Source organism: Strongylocentrotus purpuratus, unplaced genomic scaffold (genome assembly GCF_000002235.5).
Source record: "Strongylocentrotus purpuratus isolate Spur 01 unplaced genomic scaffold, Spur_5.0 spur5_scaffold_3, whole genome shotgun sequence".
Taxonomy (NCBI): domain Eukaryota; kingdom Metazoa; phylum Echinodermata; class Echinoidea; order Camarodonta; family Strongylocentrotidae; genus Strongylocentrotus; species Strongylocentrotus purpuratus.
Window position 1 is genome coordinate 8,523,357 of NW_022145609.1, and position 23,114 is coordinate 8,546,470.

The 23,114-nt window shown below is 36.0% G+C and overlaps 1 protein-coding gene across 1 annotated transcript; it reads right to left on the minus strand.

Annotated features, from left to right (window-relative positions):
- Positions 1-712: 712 nt before the first annotated feature.
- On the minus strand, positions 713-22,556 carry LOC590562 (receptor-type tyrosine-protein phosphatase T-like). The gene is made up of 28 exons (XM_030996811.1): positions 22,432-22,556; positions 21,552-21,872; positions 20,947-21,228; positions 19,947-20,081; positions 19,300-19,449; positions 18,487-18,618; positions 17,848-18,018; positions 17,073-17,204; positions 16,030-16,455; positions 15,151-15,513; positions 13,600-13,762; positions 13,167-13,249; positions 12,559-12,812; positions 11,948-12,035; positions 11,369-11,445; positions 10,827-10,863; positions 10,492-10,589; positions 9,680-9,805; positions 8,961-9,109; positions 8,306-8,441; positions 7,634-7,783; positions 7,115-7,214; positions 6,328-6,392; positions 5,611-5,739; positions 4,880-5,005; positions 3,971-4,122; positions 2,864-2,999; positions 713-2,442 (listed from the first exon to the last, which is right to left on the minus strand). Exons 2-28 carry the CDS (start codon positions 21,841-21,843, stop codon positions 2,164-2,166), a joined length of 4,431 nt encoding a protein of 1,476 aa, XP_030852671.1. The 5' UTR covers positions 21,844-21,872; positions 22,432-22,556; the 3' UTR covers positions 713-2,163.
- Between the last annotated feature and the right edge of the window lie 558 nt (positions 22,557-23,114).

Sequence of the window (23,114 nt, forward strand, 5' to 3'; positions counted from 1 at the left end):
TGCAAAATGCTAATTTTATGCATTTTACAGAAAACTCTACATATTTGTCTGTAGACTTGTGAAGAATCTTGAAAATGTATTGAATAAATGTTTCCTTCATCTCAAATTCATGAGGTTTCATTATTTTTATAATATTTGAAAATGCATAGGTTAATTTGCATAAATTATGAATACGCATTCATGAATATCAAATCTGGAAATATATGAAGGGAACTAGAATCATTACAAAAATTGTCAGACTTCACTTTTGGAATGTTGAAACCCATTATTCATATGAAACTTCTTTTCTAACACAAAATAGTTATTTGATGTAATTAATAATGATAATTTATGCAAATTTGATGCGATTTTCGAATATTTAATTTCTTATGTATTTTATTGTTTTTATTTCTTATTATATCTATTGTTTTATTTCTAATGTATTCTTTTGTTCTGAAATACATCAAGTTACTTTGAGAAACATATAAAAACAATTTGATATCAATTCATGTCTTCACATTTCTGCTTGTACATGAATATATGCAATTATAGCACTTTTTTGATGACATGCGCATACTAGTTGTTATGTAACACCTTACAGGTATATCCGATTTCGACGAAAATGGTATCAAAATGTGCGTAAGACTTGAGGGAAAAAAGTCATGAAACGACAATTCGAAATTCCGAGCGGTTGCGGCGCAATCTCCGAAAATGTCGAGGGGGGGGGGGGCCTCCCAGGCCCCCCCCCCCCCCAGTACAGGGTTAAATACAAAGAACGTTTTTAAATCCTCGAAAATTTGCATCGTGATAAAATTTAAATGATAATAATCGACTGCTTTTACACATCTAGTATACAAGTTGTAAATCAATAATGGGCTTTTCACTTCGAGTCGAAGGAGTTACGTTAGTCATAACCATAAATACAGTTATCAATACTAACTGACTTTTCTCCTTGTTTGTTAAAGCAAACTAATTTTTTATCGAATGGTTTGCCACATTGTTTACAAAACTGTATAAACCAATGAAATAAAATTCACTTTGCTTTACATAAAACATAGTTTGCTTATGCATACATGAATATTACAACAAATAAAGTTACTTCTGTTTAGTATACAGTTCACAATTAAATCATGTGAACTTCGGTATTATATTTTGTACGTTTGCCGTTTACCACTTTCAAAATCATGTCGATTTGAACACATTTGCACAATTACGATTTACTTGATTTTTGATGCATTTCTCTCTTTTCCTGTGTGAGCGCGCATATTAATAGACAATAGTTTGCAATATATATATATATACATATAGTTGTATCAAAACAATTTCTTCGTAGATAATGTGTACTGAAATACATAGATTTTAAATTAAAATTTGTATTAATCATCATTTTCTACAACAAACATAATTATTCACTTCAAATTCACATTCATTAAGTCATTAAAAAAAACTAGCTAATATTACATATTTACACGAGTCTTAAACATCAACACAATGTTGGTAATCAAACCTTTTTTGTGTGGAAAGTACTGATATTCAATATTTTTCGTAAATGAATCTAAATATTTCAACAATAGACAGAAAAGTACAAAAACAACCTCTATAAATACCAGTCAAACAGGATAAACAAAGACAAACAATGATCTAAGGAAAGCAATTGATCTTGAAAATTGCATACAAAATATTAGATACTATTCACTTTCCACCAACGATTAGTTGGCATAGAGCAATCATTGAACCAAAATTAAACCAAAATTGTACATATTACAGACATGAATTACAGACAGTCCTTAAGACATATTTCGAAACAAAATTTACATGTACTTTATAAGTTCGGAACATTCACTCGACCATGCACCCCAAACAATGCACCTGTACAGATGAGTATTAGTTGTCTTGCTATAGGCCGTAAGTCCCAGGCTGGGATTCGAACCATCTACCCTTGGATTGATAATCAAGTGAATGAACCACCTATACCACGACACCTCCATAATAAGTTTTTTCCGTAATTTCCCTATATTTTCTTAGGCTAAAAGAAACTACTCCACAAACAAAATATATACAAATTCAGTGTCATCTAGAGATTTTAGAACCATAATTCAAACAACACAGCTATATGAATTTAAGAATCAAATGCAAAGTTCTCGTACACAGAGCACCATTCAAACAACGCAAAGCTATATGAATTTAAGAATCAAATGTAACGTTCTCGTATACAGAGTAGGGTTGTTGAGGCTTTGACTTCGGTCTTTCCTGGCTCCTCTCAGTCTCTACGTTGCCATACATGAGCGCGGCGGCGCCTGCATCCTGCGGATCTGTGATCTCATACGGGTTCTCTTCCGGGTCAAGTGTATAGTCGATCTCTACATTGCCATACGTGTGGTCATCTATCGGGTACGGAAGCTGCTCATAGTTCTCAGTGTGCAGGTATTCACGGATGGCATCGTAGATGAAAGCATATTCCTCCTATATAAGATTGTATGGGAAGGTCCTATTTGTTAACTACTTGATATTCATTGGCATATAGAGATGGAGATATAAAGATTTATTTAGGATTAAAACAAAAATGAATAGAATAAAGAGGGTACTTTAAAAGGGGGACAATATACAAATACATTTTCGCACTAAATTAAGATTTTAGTATTCAGAGGCTGTATTCCTTTCATGTAAACCCCAAAATACGAAACAATCTTTGATTTGACTCTGATTAAATTATTTCAAATATCTATTTCGACTTATTATTCTACCACTGCATACCATAGCACAATAAAAAAAAAATATTGACATGTCGCAATTACAGATTATATTTCATCATAACTCATGTTATTTACTTATTGTATGGGGTGGTATTTGACCTGTGTGATAAAGATACCAATAATTGTCATACCTCAGTTTGGACGAACTGCATCCTGTCAGCTCGCAGTGTCTTGACTGTCTGGAAAATATCGACGGAATCTCCCTCCGCTATCTGAGCGATGCACTCCATAGCAGTGCAAAGCACACCTGTTCGCCCAGCACCACTCCTTAAAATCCAAACAAAAAAGAAAATAAGTTTAAAGTACAATAATCCAGGTTCACTATAAACATGTGACTATTGGGTGAAATTATTGCATTTTTAGTATTAGTTCTCGTTACCGAATAGACCTATTTTCTAAAGCATTTCATTTTCTGCATGTTTCTCTTTAGAACCCCTTGTTTCTTACTATTTAATTAACCTGCTTTACGAAATCGCATCTCTATGATGGAACCCATTTTGCATACATCAACTGCTGCTATGTCTAACAAGGCCTGACAAGCTTTTGTGTTGCCAATGGAAATATTTCTTCAAGAGGTAATTCATCAAATTTTTAAACAGGCTATTTGCTTAAAGTAGCCACACGAAGAAATCAAAAGTATTTTGAATTGATGCAAAACTCATATCATTGCGAAGGGGAAGCCTTGCCGATCAAATACAACAACTCTTCTCTGAAAAATATGTTTGGGGCCCGCAGTAATCAACTCTCAAAAATTTTAGTTTTGAGATCCAGATTTTCTGCCTTCAGCGGTCCTTTGTAGAGCGTCAATATTTGTGACGTCACATATAGGACACGGCTAGCTAGCTGCATACTGCTACACGGCACTGAGCTGTTCGTCCAGTGTGTGACGTCACAATTCAGAGCTCGCTACGCTTGTGTGTTTGACTTACGTTCAGGGGCGTTCGGGGGTCTAAGGAGGGTCTTGACAAATTGCATTTTACGCTTTTCCATGATATCTATATGATTTCTCTGCAAATTGTTCGTGTTTTCAAGAGAAAATCTTTCCATCCATATGTAATTTGTTCTAATTATGAGTTGTTAGTGAATTTTCTTTGTGTAGCTCTTTAAACGTTGTAGAAGAGTTTTAAGATTTTAAAATCATTGCCTTGGTTGCACAAAATTTACCTCAATTTGTTTAATTCATGGGCCGATCCTATTTCTATCGACTTTAAAAAGCATTAAAAAGATTCTAGACTTACAAACAATGGACAAGAATGGAGAATTCATTCATTTTGTTAGTGGAACCTTTGACAGCACGGATGAGCTTGATCAAAGACCTAGCACCTGATTGTTGATCTGATCCATGTTTAGGCCATCCATGGAACTGGTACTGAGTGACGGTGTGACTGGTCTAAAAGAAAACGAAACAAAACAATCCGTGAAAATGGATGTATAAGGCGTATTAGAATTAGTCACAACATTGCATCTTAATATCTTTGTATTCTACCAGATATGGATAATGATGTTACACTGGCTTTGTGCTCACAAATTTTATTTGTCTATGTTTCAAAAACAAAATAGCAGTTTAAAGAGAAAATCGAGTTCTGGTAAAGATAAAAAATAACAATTGTGATGATTTCCATTTTGTCAATTTAATTTTAGAATATTAAAGATAACAGAAATGACCCCTGAAAAAACTGAAAAGTTTGAACCAAACGCTCACGTCACATGTGTAGTCCCTTTACCAAGTCCTGTATGCAGCGCATATGATTTTCAGCAGCCCTGAGTTAAATTTGATATTGATCATTCCAAGACCTCACCGTAGTATGTACTACATATTCAACTTCTTTTCACAGTTGCTCAATTACAGACAGTTTCTTTCACAATATTAAATGCTCTTGCATGACTAACTCAGCTTTATATTTTTAACATAAGTGCGATATTAACAACGATCAGATCTCCGGGTCATTTATATTCATCAAGTCGCAATTCGTCCGGTAGGTTAAACTGTTCTTGTTGAAATTCATAATGCGGTTTGCTAATTACAATATTAGATTTCTTGATCCGTTAAAAAAAATTCATTTCAAATAAGGGTATCACATTAAAATTCCCCGCCCTTCTTTAACAATTACTATAATCGTAAAGAAATTATATGAAATAAGACATACTTTGGAGTTTCTGGTAACTTTGAGTTTACGAATGGTCATGTCCCCATCAGATGATCTTGATAAGGTTGCAACTGAATAGGATCCAAACTGAGCCGAGTCAGCATCAGGCCAGTACTGTGCACAGCTCTAGAAGAAACAGAAGTTAGGCTATCGTTAAAATATCAATATATGTTTGTCCTTCTTGTACACCATTCTCTGTCATCCTTCCTTCCTCTCGCTCTTCTCCTGACGTATTATATTTATATTTCTCGCTCTTGCCGTTTTCCTTTCCCTTAATAATGCACCAGGTTCCTTGAATCACCATTACTAGTCACTTTAGCCGTGTTAGTTTTTTAAATGAGCCTTATGGACCCTGTGCAGATTAGCCTTGTGCTAACCAGGTTATCCAATAAAGTCTACTCCTATACAACTTTTATTACTATTTCTACTATTACTACTGCTACTGCTACTACTACTACTACTACTACTACTTCTACTACTACTACTACTGCTACTATTAATCCGGGGAGGAGTTCGAACTTGGTTGTTCAAACAAAATCTCTAACAGGTACCCCTACCTTCTGCGCCACCGTTGGGAATCTAATATTTAATATGTTAAGTGTGGTTATTATTTACCAAAAAATAGAATCAATACAAAATAGCAAGGTCTTTAAAATCTCCGAAACTCAAACTGTGAAAAATGTTAACAAACCTAATTTTAAAATGTACATGTTATCACATTTATTTACTACCTTGTCGTTTTGGCTCTTGTCATTAAGCATGACGATAGTGGATGGTTTATAGTCGAGGACCATAGACCAGAAATCAGACACAGTGGTTGGCAGCGGCATCTGGGTTGTCATGAATGTACAGTGGACTCCCTGAAAGATGAAGAAATAATAATTACAATATCCGATGTGAAAACGTAGCCACCTACTTCCGTTGTTATAACATGTATAATAGCTGTCAGTATCTTCGAACCGCAATCACCCTAGGCGGAGGGGCTCATTAAATACACTGCAGCCCCACCCTACACCCCCTTCAACAATCCAGTTTAACTTCTAACATAGTTTATAATAGACACATTCTATATTGCAAAGGTGACAGTACATGTACATTTAAATAGATCCACAATTCAACGACAATTGGTGTCACTAAACACTATAATTATGAAATATAGAAACTGGAAAAGATTGATCACATTGTGACATCAACCAATGTAACCGCGCATTCTACAGTTGTCAAATTCATTTTGCAAGTTTTCGTATCAAAACAAGTCACTCAAATACGATATGAAACGCATGAAAAATACTTGTTTGTGCTAATTATCAATAATATGAATAATACCGATATGTTGAAAACGAGTCAAATGAAGACGTAAACGGTATCGATGGCATTTAATCCTTAAGTTTTTTGACACTAAATTGCAGGTGTAAATTGAATCACTTGACCCAGGAAGAACTTCTCACCTTCATTTGACTAGCATTGATGTAATCATGATCTGGGGAGTCTAGTATCACACGATTCCTCTGCACTAGAATGGTATGGAAACAGAATAACATTTTAAACAGCGTTACGCTACAATTAAACATTGATACTTAAGAGTACGGGCAAATCCTTAAATTCTGTATACTGTTTGATGGTAATATTGTTTTTTTGTTTAGTATTTTTTAAGAACTGTTTCATTCTCTTGACATGCACAGGGGCGGATCGATCACCCCCACTCTCCATACTCACAAAAAGTGATTCGATATCCCCTCTCTGCCTTCGTGTTACATTTAAGGTATTCAAAGCTTTGGGTATCCCCCAACATGTGCTCTCGACATCGTCATACATTTTACCACGACGTTCTCTATCTCTTCAGTCAAGAATCTACGAATTACATACGTGCACCAATAAAATGCGGTTTCAACATTGGTGCATGTGAGTGCGTATGTGTGGTAGTGATGGAAAAGGGAACCATTCTGTTAGTCAAGTGTTGTGAGTGATCTCCATATACTTTGTACAGGAGCTAAATGAGATTGGCATTTGAGAGTAGTGGTGGGGCCGGGGCAGGGCAGAGGATTTTCAATGAGGGGATGAAGAATCTGTGTCGGAGGGGAGATGAAAGGGGTGGCCCGATGTGTTCACCCAATTCTAGTGCTATCCATGCCAACAACGCATATCAAGACTTATTTCATAACGACTGCGATTACAGTCCGGAGTCAAACTTGGATATATCACAAAATATAGTTTTTTGATCCTAACATTACTTACATGGTAGGTTGTTCCCGTATCTATTCTTTGGTTGGTTATCTGGAGTGCGTCCTGATCTTGTTTGAGAAGCCGGAGGATCTGGACAGAGGCTCTTCAAAGTCTGATTAAAATCAGAGAATAATGATGTTTCATTTATGTTACGAATTACTTTAATAATCATCATCAACTTAAGTTAAGGTATCTTTTCACGCATGCAGAAATATAGATCCAGCTCTAATGTTAGCTTCTTTCATTCTGTACATTTTATCTACCCAAGGTGATCTTCAAGGTGTTACACAATTGTATTATATTGGCTTTATCCTAGCCGCCTCAAGGTTATGAACGCACTCAGGAAAATTTAGCTATACTACTTTCTAGTAGGTACTGATTCACTAAACGTAAGTTTAGATAGAGTTGCGGGTGGGATTCAAAGAAAGGAAACATTTATTTGATTCACAGTTCAGTGGTTTACGGGTCACGACATCCTTAACATTTTCATCGTAAGATGATCAACTTGTGATGATGATTGGAATGTGTTACCTGGAACTCCTTGGTCATCTTGGACCGTCCACGTCCGTCACCTGAAGTGTGTAAGTCTTGTAGATGATCAGTGAAATGAATGACAGGGATCAGGGTATTCCTCCAGAGAAGATCCTCCAGGACAGCCCCGTAGATGAAGGCATACTGCTCCTGTAATCATGTAAGGAACGAATGCGTTAAATTTGTATCAATTCCATCTCATCTACTAACACATTTTAGATTTACGACATGCGAGAATACGCGTACATCAGAATCAAAGCGTAGAACAAGCAATACCTTATGCTCATTTCTTGTTAATGAATCTTGATATTAAATACATTCCCTTTGATACTTTGTTGATGTACATCTAATAATAGTAAGTAAGAGGTATTGAATATTTACTTTGGAAAAGAAGGGTTTTCAATCATTCAAAGATTTATATAGTACCTACAGAGTATGAAGCATACGTCTTTAAAGAAAACATGACTAAAAAAACCCAGCTGTTTAGATGTATATGCATATTGATATTGTTTTTAATTCCACAACTTGTCATGTAGAATAATGATAAAGCCAGTCCCCGCAAAAGTATGCACACATTAGATTGAAATCCATTGCTCTTATCAGTGTCTAAACTAAAAAGATTGTGTGTCCAACGGCAGCAGCAGTTGATGTATGTTTTAAGAGGTAACTGACCTGTGTTTGGACCATGTATGGTCGTTTCTGTCTCATGTTCGTCACGAAGTTGAAAACATCTACCATTCTAGTTCTCTTGGCGTGAGCTACGACGCTATCAATACTGGTTACCACGCCTGTTCGTCCAACACCAGCACTGGATAGAAAATATAATGAAAAACTAATAAGTCATGTTGTCGAAATGTGATTTTTTTTTCCAGCACAAAATCGCATTTTCTCCGGATTTAACGATGTGCGCGCACATTAGCTATTGGACGATAAAACAAAGTCAGCAAAATATTCAAGCAATTTCAATTGAGATAGGCATAAGTTTAGGACACAAGATTTCCCTGTAGCAAAGCCCGATCCCTATACCTTAAAACAAATTAAGAAGTTTTTTTTCGGCTAAAATCTACTGTTGTCATTCTTTTTTTTTCTCATTATCGTTGTATTTCTTAAACACTATCATGATCTTAAAGACTTTCGAAAAAAAAGAAACCTTATCCAATTTTAATAGCCTTGTTCGTCACCTTTAACAATGTGCGAGCATTAATTACGATGACGTAAGCAATACTATAGAGTATCAGAATTGCCATTGAGTTGATTTCTTGAAGGTCTTGACGATGGTGTTTGTGGTACTTGTTTTGATCTAGATGAAATGGACCACTAAGCCTACCTGCAATGAATGATCAGAGGATGAGTGTACTGTCCATGATCAGCTTTGACCTCCTTGATGAACTTGAGCAGTGATGAGGTGTGTTTAGGAACACCCTTGTCAGGCCACTCTGTGAAGTGGAACTGTGTAACTCTCCTCGACTCTTCACCCTGTTTTAAAAGTCACAACGAAAGAAATATAAACCTCTGTAAAGTATGATTCTGAACAATTTTACTGCGCAAAAATAATCCTTTCCGAACCGATGGCATGAAAATATAAGCTTTTCATTGCTGTTTCATAAAATACATTGACATTGAGTTTAACAGGAACTGGTAGAGAAATCAATAGGTCTAGAGAACAAGGGGTAGACCAAGATCAGAAAAACGATTTCAAACAATCAAATATCAATGACGAAATGTATCCTTTTCTCAAAGAAATCTTTGGTGTATATCTAGGGGAGATGGTAAACTTCTAGCAGAAAAGACACATGTTTACAAAAAATGAAAATGAAAAGCTTGATTTTGTCTCATTTGATATTTCTTCAAATGCGATTAAATGCCAAAAATAATGCAGTGTGCTGACAATATTTATCGTGATAAACAATTATTTATTAATTTATTCATTTGTAACTATTTTTTAAATATTTTTATTTACCTGGGGTAACCCCATAAGTGCGTAAAACACTGTTATACTCGGGGCCTCGGGGGCCCTGCAGCATTCCCGAGTACATGTACACCTACCTTGCGCATAACCATCCTTCTTGCCACACCGCCTGTACATGGTTCAAGTTCCATCAGTTCTACTTTGATTGTTCCAAACTCCACCGATTGTCCTTTCCGATCTGGCCAGTACTGACGGCATTTGATCTGTTAAAACAAAGAGCGACAGATCGATCAAATTCCAACACGATTTATCTACAGTAGGCATAAGGTTGGAGAAGCTATGTGCTACTGAGGGGAGAAAAAGATGATGAAACACCTTTTAGACTGCCCCTTCCAACCGGAACCCTGGACTCCCAAAGACCTGTAATTTTTCAATGTCAAGGCCATATCTTTGTTCATGCACTGGACGTGGCTCGTGTAGTGGCTCGAGAAGAAGCACATGGGTATAACAAAGTCGCGACTGTATTTCAGTTTAACAATATCCTACCCCGCCCCGAAAAGAGAAAACAAACTAAAAGGATCGAGCCATACCGTCTATACAATAAATGCATGGGCGGTTCAACTCCAGTTCAAAATAAGGCCTATATTCTGCCTTGTCTACATTTCACGCATTAACTCAACACAGTCATCAATATTTATTACTATTGGTGACGGTTAATATCAACACCAACAACAAAAGAAATACGAACAAAGACTGTTAAAGCAGTGCATGCAAGTTCCTTTTAGACTTACAAAATGTACCCATAACAGCTTCATAATTGCCAATTCACCGTTGAATATGGCACTGTTAACAACACTTGTCAATGTAAAAAGCTAACAGTAGAATCCCAAAATACCCTCCTAAGATTCAAATATATTCCATAATTCAAAGATGAACAAGTTTTACTGACCTTATCTCCTTCCTGGAGCTTCGTTACCATGGCAATAGTCGTCACATTCTCCTGCCAGACCATCCTCCAGAAATCATCCATAGAGGTCTTGTTCGGTCCTTGGAGAAATATTCAGTAATGGCTCATCAGAAATTAACCTTTTGCACTATGTTGTAACTTATCGGATAACCGACTGCTTTATATTATTGAATAATGATTTGACTCTATCTAATTTTGCATTTCATAGACGAATAATAGATTAACTTGAAATAGAGTTACGAAAAACCTAAGTCACACAAATTTTATTTACAAATTACCACTTGTTAAACGTGACGAAGAGAGTAGAATAGACATACCTTGTGATGCAATGTAAGCCTTGTCATCGTCAAAACTCTGCGTGTGAAGAATAACATTCAATTGATCAAAAATAGATTAAAATGAAACTGTACATATATCAAGGCTTAAGGAAAATTTTGGTCTCTGTTTATAGCACAACTTTTTCCGCAGGAATTAAAAAAAAAAAATAGAAAACAAGATCAAGAAAATCCAAGTCATATGAGGAATGAATTACAGCTTCAACCAATAGTGGGATTTTCATTACATGTGTGTGTGCATTTGTGTGTGTGTACATGTGCTAGGGTGTGTATTGAATATAGATCCAGCGTATACAACATGTATTCTACATCACGTAGTCTGTAAATTCTTGCTGCATCCAGTTTATATAACAAGATTTTATTGTGCTTTTATTCTGTCACGTTATTTCATTCATATCATTCATATAAATTGGACCCTTCCTTCAACGACGACCCACTTTATAACATCATAATGAAATTACATAGTAATGACAATTTATTTACAATTAATGTATAGATAAATTGATACATGCCACCTTACTTACGGGAATGTAAGAAGCGTTAAAGTAATCGGAATGAGGGATATCGTCGATTACTTCTAACTTCACCCTCGCCGAATCATCTGGATAAAAGATACAAATGTTTATTTAAAAAAAACAAGTCAGCCAGTAGCTTTTAATGAAAAGTTCTTCGTTTAGTAATTTCGTCTTTTATTTTCGTTATCATTTTCCGGCAGAGTAACTAAAACATCAAATTGAACAATTAAATTTAAAAAAAAATTTTTTTTTAGGTTTTAAATGCAGAGATTTGACAATGGACATCAACTCCTTTCTTCTTTTAAATTAAGATTGTAAACTTGCAACATCTATTTACAGAGATTTAAATTTCATATTCTAAATATAGAATTATGACATGGCATATTAACATTCATCAGAACATACATTGGTACACTTTAAATCATTCGAACTGTGATGCTCCATCGCAGCAACCACCGCTACAGTTGCAAACTACTATTATTAAAACAACGATAAATATATTATCTAGAGCTTCAACGAACCAAACTTTTATAGCTATTACAAACTAGTCAACAACATAATAAAGGCCATGTTATTTTGTGTACTCACATGGTAAAATATTCTTGTATCTGTTTTTCTTGAAGTTGATCTGCTCTCGAGCCACGGTCTGAGGATAGATGTCTGGGCCAGGTAAGTCCTTTAGGAGAGAAAGGAAATATAATTTCAGTTTTAGTTTATTGTTTCACATTTTGCATATATTAATATTATCAGAAAACACTACAAATAAAGATGAAGTCTTGTATCGGAGACTAGAACAAAAGGCGGCTGACATCAAATCAGCTTGATTGCATGAATTATGAAATGAAAAGTTGCGTTTAAGAAAAGGGAAATATGGAGGAGCCTATAAGTGAAAATAAATATTATAATGCCCACGGCGATATATTTCTGAAATTAATTATTATGTTTCGTTACTAGTCATACCAGGAACCTAGAAAGATCATCTAAGGAAAGGAATCTGGAATGGCATGATATTTGTGGAACAGCGGCTGATCGAACACAATGCTGAGAGAGCTTGCTACCCAGTGTTCTTAACAGCACAATGTAGTCTACGAGTAGCCCACATGTGCATGCCAAAAAGATTTGTCAAGCGCGAAACCATAAAAAGAAGACAAGTTTCTTGCCCGTTTCTTGTAAATAGAAATTATCTTCATTAAACCTACGTGAAATTCCTCGGAGAAGAGCGCAGTGTGTCTGTTCTTGTTGACGAACGCGGGAAACTGAGCCACGGGTATCGGTTGACGTGTGCCAATAGGTTTGTTGCTAGATCTTTCCGGAGATCCATCGGTGAAATCAAGGTCTAAGGATTTAGTTCTCCTTACATCGGGCTTGACGGCTACAGCTGGTTTGGGTCTTGTGCTCCTTGGAGTTGTGCGCTCCGAGTTCAAATTGGAGGCGTTTCCACTGTAGTCATTTTCTGACATAACACATACAGAAATAAAGAAATGTAATTTTACTATTCTTTTTAGGAGGAAGAGGCCTAGGTTGGTACAACGCAGAATCAACCTATACTGCAAATAACTAAATAAATCCTTAGTTCCTTACACTTGATTCATTTTTACTTCTTCCAAAAAGTTGCCTTGTTTGTGACATTATGAAACAATGTAGGGCACAATCACTTCTGGGCACAATTGAATTGTAAGAATTGTATGGGGTTAGGAATATAGAATATGTAATCTCTTTATTGTCAATTATATTGTCGTTTCATGCTATTATGACGGTTATATTTTGTCACCCGATCATAATACTTAATATCTAAATATAAACCTACCTTCTAATGACATGTCTTGAAAACCAGCTGATGCCTGAAATTGTTCCTCGATGTTTCCTGTTTTAGAAGGATTACCATCATTTCTTTGAAAATAAAATAAAAAGATTCAGTGCAAGCTATCGAAAGCGAACAATAAGTAATCAGAAGAGAAAAATATGAGAGCTGGTAAATATCAGACTTTTAGAAGAACTATATCGGTAGAGTATTCATTGAAGAGAGAAATAAAGAATTAAAAGAGTGTTGATAGACATTGATTTCCCAATTTTCCTTTTCTGCTTGTTCTTAAAGTCCGTACATCAATATTGTTTCCACTTCCATCGAAAGTATGGTAGTACTCAGAGTGGATTACGGTATAATTACGGTATACGTGAGTGACAGCATTCTACATGGACATTTTTAATGGTGACTGAAATATAGAAAACAGGGCACAAACCTTCGTCGTTTGAACACGGTGATGACTACAATGATGACAATCAAAATGATCAGAATGCCGCCCACGGCTCCCCCAACTGTCGATGCTATAGGACCCATATCTGATCCAGTCATTCCTGCAGTCGAAATGGTTGATGGGCCCAGTGTGGTGGTTATAACAGGAACTGCATTTGTGATCAAACGATAAAGAGTAACGAAATCAGAATTTATTAAAATACTTTCAAGAAAATTTTCAAATTCAGTTTGCTAATAGTTATGTTTCTATTCAACCCCTGTATGGTAACAAATCTATTCCGCCACCAATAAGGAAGAAAATCTGTGTTTGATCGATCGGAACTTTAAAAATTAATAATTTTCCTATTTTCAAACAAAATTTTCTCAAACTTTCACTGGCTTGTTGCTCTCACTGTTCTGCTTCCATTAAAACCAACTCAGTATGAGGGGAGACTTCCATAACAATGTTTTCAACACAAAATGTAGAAGTTAATGCAGTTATGCAGTTAAAGAGCACGCGCGCTTACAGTGACTCGGTAATACTGTTGAAGGTTGATGAAAAAACTGCGTAGTTTGTGTATGAAATGTTACTTATTATATTCCTTTTACTGTACTAACCCTCTGACATGCACTAAATCCTGAAAAACTCTGAAACCACAAAGATATTTATGAATTTCTTTGAAGGCATCACTGTGCGACACTCTCTAAAAGTAAATTCTCCCAACCATTTTTTAATTTTCCCAACCATTTTTCCATGAAATTGAGACATAGGAACTTCACTACCTTATCAACACCATTGCCTCTCATGTTTAATACCAAGTCCCTTTAAGTAAGAGGAAATCGCATACAAAAGTCGCGGTTGTGTTTAAGTGGTTAAGCTTTAAATTAATTTATGACAAGATAAGAGAAAATTAAACCCCATTAGAGGACCCCGAGGTGTGTCAAACTGGAAAGCATAAATTAAATTTGCAAAGTTTGAGCACGTTTCTTATATGTTGTCCTGTCTATTCATAAAGAGCATTTCATTTATGTAAAGGTATGGCGAACGGTAGCTGTCCGTAGAATAGTTGTAATATTATGAATATATCCCATGTTATTAAACTGTTACAAACACAATCGCAGAGACTTTTGGAAAGTCACCCTGGAGCAAGTCCGATGGCCTGATCTGTGTGAACATTGCAATGACGCGTTGTATATCTGACCATATTTTCTATGAGATATATGCACAAATGTATTGAAATTGCCGAGTTGATTTCCGAAAGTCTTTTGGCCCGATTTCAAAATGTTAACCCCCACCCCTTGAAAAAATCCTGCGTACGCCACTGCTGGAAAGGGTTCATTCTAATGTTCAAAGCAAGCCTTAGAATGGCATGTGCTTTATCTTCATATCAATGCTATCACACACCATTCGGAGAGAGAGAGAAGGGTGGAAAGGTAGAGGGATGGGAATACAGAGAGGGGAGGGAGAGAGAGGGAGGAAGGGAGAGAGGAAGGGAGAGAGTAAAAAGATGAATGAAAATGGCTCATAAGGCAGTGGGAAATACATTATAGAACCTACCACTTTCAGTTGTGAATGTCATTGCTGGTCCTTGTTCTCCTTCACCGTTGATACCATCTCGTATCGCTGCAATCTGAACGGAGTACGTTGATCCTGCTTCAAGTCCACTGACGTTATAAATGACCATCTCAGCGGCATTCTCAGTAGACCTCTTCGATACGGAACGGTCCGTCATGGGGACCATGCTTGGGGGTTGTACTTCTTTTTCCGACACGACATTGCTACCTGATAGCACGTAGATCTTGTAGCCAACGATAGGTCCTTCCCCGGTATCATCGCTAGGGTCCCATTGTCTCCAACCGATGAGTGCATGGTATCTTCCAAATTCAATTATTTCTGGTACACCATTAAAACTTGGTAAAACTACAAAGTGTAAACAAAATAAACAAAGAAACAGTGGGGAAAAAAGTATAGTACGCATTTATAGTCACTCAATGGTTTCTTCCTTCGCCATCCGCCCAGAAAATAAGATAAAAAATAAGCAGGTAATGAACAACATTGATTGTACCAAGAAAGCTTGTAACTAGTATTTCAGTATACTACCAGCAATTTATTACATTGATTACATTATTTACGAGATGTAAATATGGGACATAATCTTTTGAAATTATTATGTGAAATATTTAGAATACTAATAAACATACGTGCATTATGGAAAATGACCCGGCTCAAATCAAATCAAATCTTAAAAGTAGATAAAGATTTAAAAAACTGAACTTAAAATAAAATAAAAAAGCTGATCCCGTAGTATTAACTATTATGCTTGGAAAGCTTTTTTGTGTGTTACATGGAATCGTTTTTAAAATGCATAGATCATCTAAGAACTTGTAGAGTACAACATTGAGACTGTCGCAATAGACTGCAGTGGGGACTGCTTACCAAAGTAATATCTTGGAGGTAGCCTCACGAAAGCAAACTCTGATGAATTCTCAGGTACCCCGATGAAGCAGTAAATTGGTTTTTCTGGCCCCGTATACTCGTGGATGAATGAAATATTGAGGGTTGGTCCTGATGTATCAGAGCTATTATTGAGGGTTGGTCCTGATGTATCAGAGCTATTATTGAGGGTTGGTCCTGATGTATCAGAGCTATTATTGAGGGTTGGTCCTGATGTATCAGAGCTATTATTGAGGGTTGGTCCTGATGTATCAGAGCTATTATGAGATATCCAGGGTCCCGTAAAAGACCTTCCTACAGCTGCCTTCACATAATCAGAGGAAAGAGTTTGCCCCGGTGACGCTGTGAAGGAACAAGAGAAGATCGCTACTCCTGGATTGGTCTTTTCCAAGCTCGTCTCAAAACGATCTAAATTTGTTGAAAGAAGACAACAGCATAATGAGACGAGTAAAACAGTTCAACAGACAGACGGAGAGGAAGAAAGAAATAGTGCAAGGGTATGACACAATTTAAAAAACTTTCAAATATATGAACTTAAAGGCAATATCCATACTCCACTGTATAGCGAACATTCATAAACTTCTTTTAATTTATCTAGCATGTCTTTGCCATGAATTAGTACAATTGATAGATAATGATAAAAGGAAATGTGTTACATAATCATGAGGACTGAACTGCTTCCTTCTTCTTCCACTCGAGTACAAACCTCTTTACAGAGTATTGTCGTACTATACTGGGGTGTGCAGGTGGACCACTACAGCGGGGTTTCCCCCTACTCTTATACGAATAGTGCAGTGGATTCTTAATGTACAAAGGTAGTGACTCTTCTCTCCATTTAACGTCCAATCAAAATATATATTCTTCTGTGCTCACTGCTTGACTTAGATAAGCAGCTCATAATTATGAATGAATGTGTTTTTTATATTAATGAAAACTATGTTATATGGAAGAATCTAATTATGTTGAATCTCCCTAATATGTCAGACACTTGGCAGGAGAAAGGTATTTCTTTCAATCCTAGCTACCTGTTTGGCATTGATCCCCCATCCATCTTGGATGACAGGTGGATGACAAACAATCACCATTCAAAAAGTTACAATCCTCAGCACCACCAGAACAATGACATGTCTTTGAACAAGAGCTGAAACATCCTGAAACTAAACAAGATAAATAAAGTACATTCTATCATTCATAAAACTAGAATTTAAATTGAAAGGAATAAAGGGATATCGCATAACATTTGTGAAAAAATTGACTTGATGAGAATAAACAAATACAAATGTTCAAGTATACTTTTACAAAGCAATTTACATGTGTTTCAAATATCTAATCTTATTGGTAAACAAGTTTAACAAAGGGTATTAAGAGCTGTTGGTTACCTCAATTCAATTCATTTATTCACTCAATATATAACAACAGATACATAAAATGGAGTATGAACGCATATGAAAAATATAACAAGATGGACATAATGGAAGCACAAGTAATATAAATTGAGTGGGGATCAGATTAAAGATCTATTTCAAGATCTTGTGAATTTGACCCAATTGTGATGTATAAATTGCATTGAATATTTTTGCATGTACAACAACAAGAGGGAATGAATACATGTACATAAACAGCTGGGTCTGGGGATGTTAATGACGTAATATCAATGTATTTCAATAATTGTCAGAAAATATACATGGAAATGGGTTTGCTAAATTGATATATCGTTAAAATGGTAGGGACTTTCATGCGAGCATTCGTTTGTAAACTTTGTTGTATTTCAATTTGAAATATCACTAAGAATAGTCTTACATGTCATACAGTTGGCTGGAAACTCGACAGAATCAGTGACATATCCCAAGTCGCATCGCCCTTCAACCTCGTCACAGTATCCAGAATCTTTACGGCATGCTGTGCCATTCCTGCAATTGCATTTCTGTGTACAGTTAGACCCGAAGTATCCGTTTGGGCAAACAGAAGGAACTAAAATGAGAAAATATACATTTTGTTACATAAAAATAAAATATAATAATTGGAAAAAAAACACAAATCACGGGCAGTATAGTTTAAGAGAAGGACCATCCTTTAATATGTATACTTATTTGTTACTGTTTCTACTCGAGACATTTACTTTTTCATTGCGTTAAAAAGAGAAACAGAATGAAGGCAACTTGCATTTTTATTCCGTAAATTGTTAGTCAGATTACCGTTTAGAAAATGGTAGAGAAAATGCAAAGATCCTTTTTTTTCTAGAGATGGAATGAAATCGTGATATGGGAATATTCTACAAAAATTGTTTTTTTACATCAAAATGAAAAGGTATTGCGTTGGTAGAAATACTTAAGATGAAAGTCTTGGACTTATCTCAGGTGTTTATTTTACCAAGGAAATAGTAATCAGCATTGTTATGAGCTTTTATATGTCATTTTGAATTAAATTAAATGATTGTACCTTGACATGCTGAGCCAGTCCATCCTAGCGAGCAATCTCCGGGACATTTTCCAGTGACGTCATCACAATCTGCTTTATCAGCACAGTGACATTCTTGACCACAATCAGCTCCAAACACACCGTCTGCACATGCTGTAGGATGAGAAAGACGAGATATTACGAGATTCATGACTTTGTTGACATAGTGTTTAATGAATTTGCTCCCCAGAACATTTTAATAGGCCATTTTCGTAATGTAACCAAATTTAATGCATAAGTCTTTGTGAAGTGCCTCAATACAGATTATTTCATTCACCTGATAAGAATAGTAGTATTTCAATAGACAGATTCCGAACTGCATACATAAGTTGTTGCCAGGTTGGACAAACATTATGGCTTGACCTACCTAGCAACACTTAATATATGCAATCGCATTCTGACTATTGAAATACTATTATTCCTATCAGGTGAATGAAAAAATTTGTATTGAGGCACTTCACAAAGACTTATTCATTAAATTTGGTTACATTACGAAAATGGCCTATTCGCGTGTGACATATGCATAATTTTGTTCGAGTAATACACAGGTGTCCATTCTAAAATCCTGATAAATTTCATGCATATAATTATAAACCCGCTATTCGTTTATATACATGTTGAGGAAACACCATAATTATCTCCAACGTGTAATCCATTTTAGACAAATCCTGTCAAATGATTTAGATTTTAACCGTACATATTGTATAAAACACAAGTTCAAAACCATTGTTGTTTAAATGTTTCTGATTTCTTCCCAATGCCAATCATTATAGAATTAGTTTTAGCACAACTTACTTTCATTGCAGTAGACTCCTGTATATCCAGCTAAACAGTTGCACCCATAAGGATCAGGTAGACAGATCTGACTTCCAGCACACTTGTCCAGAGGCTGACCGGATCCACATTCAAACTCACAGTCCCAGCCAAACTTATGCAACCCACACGCTGCATGGAACATATACATAATTTAGAGTGTTAAATTTAGGTATAAATCACGAGTTCTAAAAGGGTCCTTTCTCAAAATTATCAATGTTTGTCTTCATATAAGTGTAGACTTTAAAAACCCTGTTGGTCGACAATAAACGGAAAAATATTCAACAATTTCATTGCTGATAAACATCGAAATCAATTGTATGTTATGTTATAATATTCATTTTTTATGAATTTTGTTTTATCAAAATAATTATTAATTATTAATTATTATTTTTATTATTTTCATCATCATCATAAGCCTTCTTCTTCTTCCTCTTTTCCTTTTCTTCTCCTTCTTTTCTTCTTATTCCCTTTTTAATTGTTATCGTTGTTGTTATTATTATTCAGAATTACCATCATAAAACTATAAGTATCTAGTCGTAAAGATTCATCTTAAGGCAAAGAATGTATTAGATAAAGAAAAAAAGGTTTATATTTTAGTATTTTTTTCAGGGATATCTCGATTTTACCTTGGAGGCAGTTCTTTCCAGCATGGCCAGGAGGGCAGATGCATGTTCCTGAGAGTTCGTGGCATACACCTCCATTGTAACAACTATCACACAAACGATCGCATAACGGCGGATTCCATCTTCCATAAGGGCACTCTGTTAATGCAATGAAACGTGAACAATAGTAAATTTATGTTTCTAGGACAATTACCCCCTGGACAATCACCCCCCCCCCAAGGAAAACCACCCCTCGAGGACAATTACCCCTCCCCCAAGGACAATAACCCCCCTTGGAAAATCAACACCCCCCCCCCCTCTAGGACAACAGCCCCCCCCCCCTCTAGGACAACAGCCCCCCCCCCCCCCAAAAAAAAAAAAAAAAAAAAAAAAAAAAAAAACAACTTATTATCATGGTGGACTTCTCCTTTAATGAACAGGGGGTAATTTTCCGGGGAAATTGTCCTCGGAAGTGGTTGTCATTGGTTGTCCTGGATGATTATTGTCCAAGGGGGTAAATTTTAGGGGGTAATTGTCCTAGGGTGTGATTGTCCAAGGGGTAATTTTCAGGGGTAGGTAATTGTCCTCGGGCGATTATTTTCATGGGGTTATTGTTTTCGGGGGGTTATTGTCCTTGGGGGTAGTTTTCCGGGAGGTAATTGTCCGGGGATGATTGTCCAGGGCGTAATCGTCCTGATACTTTTAATCATTAGTCCATTGTACAAAGTTAGAACTACACAATTAGGACATGAAGCTGTTACATATAAATTCTTGTAAATCCTCGATTAGACGTAATACTGCAGAAACTGTCATTCAAGTATGGAAATTACAATTTAACATTATATTCTTTACTGTCTCATTAACCGAATATATCTGGTCGATTCTAGTCGGGTTTTCCTGATTTGTTATATTACATTTGAATAATAGTTACAGAGCTGAAGGGAGAATTGTTCCTGTAAATTCACATCCTTGCGACCAATATGTAATGATATATTAACGACGTGTAAGGTAGAAGAAATCGAACCCTTTACGATGAGTCTTATGAAGCTGAATTGATGTTGTTCCAACGTTCCACTCTCGTAAGTCACATACACACCGGCGTTTGAGACAGATGCAGATTGAATTGTGTGTGATAGACTACCAGAACTCATTCCGATAAGTGAATCAGCCCAGTCTACATCAGTGATTTTCCGCCATCTTATCCCGCCTTCACCTACCATCCCTGTCGTGCTCATCACACTGAGTGTGATATTATCTCCAATGTGTACTGTCTTTGTAAACCGACCATCACTGGGTTGCCATTGGCCTATGAAATGAAGAGAAAAACAGATAAGAAAGAAAAAAATCGACAATTCAATCTCACATCTGAATCTTATTTTTTCTGATGCATTCACATTTCGCCATTGCTTCTTCACTCCATTAATCCTCCGTCATGTTTGCATTTTCATTGACGAAAAGTTCTTAAGAAGTAAAAGTAGGGGAATATTATTTCAAAAGTATTAACATTGATGGTATTTTAGGAGTGTTCAAATTTCAAAGTATTCAGAACAAATATTTACACTTAGTTGAATTGTTGTTGTTGTATATAATCATAAAAACATAGGCCAATGTTAAATCATATATACGTACGGGTAGAAGGAAGAATGCCAAGAGGAGCAGATGTCATTCTACTGGCTGTCACCGCAGAACATTCGTAAAATCCCAAGCCATCCATAGAAGCTGAAAGAATCTGCCTTAATACTACAGATGATACATCATTGATGTCTCCTGGAGCTGTGTAACTATCGAAAGTTATAGCCTCGGTCAGACGGACAAGTCTTCTGGTAGAGAATGTGAGAATCTCTTCATTCTCTGAGCCGAGTAGACAGACAAATGAAGCATTCACCAGACCTCCTCCGTAGGGGGGTGGAGTAGCTGCCATCAGACGTACAGGAAGGATCTGTCGCGGACCTATGGGAAAATAATTATTTTGTTCTAGTAATTGGTGTCTTCATTAGAGGAGAAGTAAGGGGGATACACATAACGTTGAAAAGGCAATGACTTATCTCACACTTCAACCTTACATTTCATATATTATGTTGCTCTTGCTGTTCCATGCAAATCAATTTTTTCATATATATATATTTTATTAACAAAGATACTTCCACTCCTAAAAATGAATGGTATCAAAATCTATGGGAAACACAATCTAAATGATATATGATACTTAATGAAGTCAAGTTTCCCTCGAGTTATCAACTGTAGATAAAGCCTTAATAACTAGGATCGTTTAATAACCAGGTTTCATATCTCATATGATGAAGTATTTAACTATTTACCTTAAAACAACGGTACAAGCACGGATTATAATGGGTGATATTCTGTTTAAAGTGGAAACTAACTATGGCTCTAAAACAGTGGTTTCAAAAAATTAAAATGTCATCAATTAGAATATTGTTTTGTTTGTGGCATTTGAATCATAAAGGTTACCCCTGAATATAGATAATAGAAATATAATGCCGATACTCACTCGGAGGTTTTTCACATGCGAACCTGAGGTACGATGTACATCGTAGTTTTCTCCATCCAAAATTAACCTGCTGATGAACACATCTTCCATTCTCAAATAGGGTTGCATCACCATTCGACCAAGCAGGAAATCTGGAAAGGTAAATTATGTTCGGAACAGCAACGTATTAACACAATATCAATAAAAGATATTTTTACTTTAAAAGGCATAATCATGAAAGATTGAAAGGATTATGTGAGCGTTTTGATTCGAGCTTCAGTTAAAATGTATATTATTAAAATGTAAATATAAATAAGTATGTTTTTCTTGCAAATCATGATCAGGGCTTGCATTTTAGGCTTGAGGTCTGAACACAAAAACGTGGAAAGTAAGACAAATTCATTATTTTTCCGGGGGGAAGGGGGTTGCCATCAATCAATTGGAAAACTCATCCTAAGCTTCATGAGTATCATCTTGTATCAGATAATCATAATATTAACGTTACCTACCAGTTTCTATGATCGCAGTTTAGCTATGGTCACAACCCCCAAAAGGAGCCTGGTCGGCTACCCGCGTAATATTTTTTTCCCACTTGAGCTCCGGACCCCCAGTATGAACTCATTTGCATACAGCCAATCAGAGCTCATCTTGTCAATAAAAAGCTTTAAATGTGCTAAAGATGCGAAATTCAAAACGATGCGAAG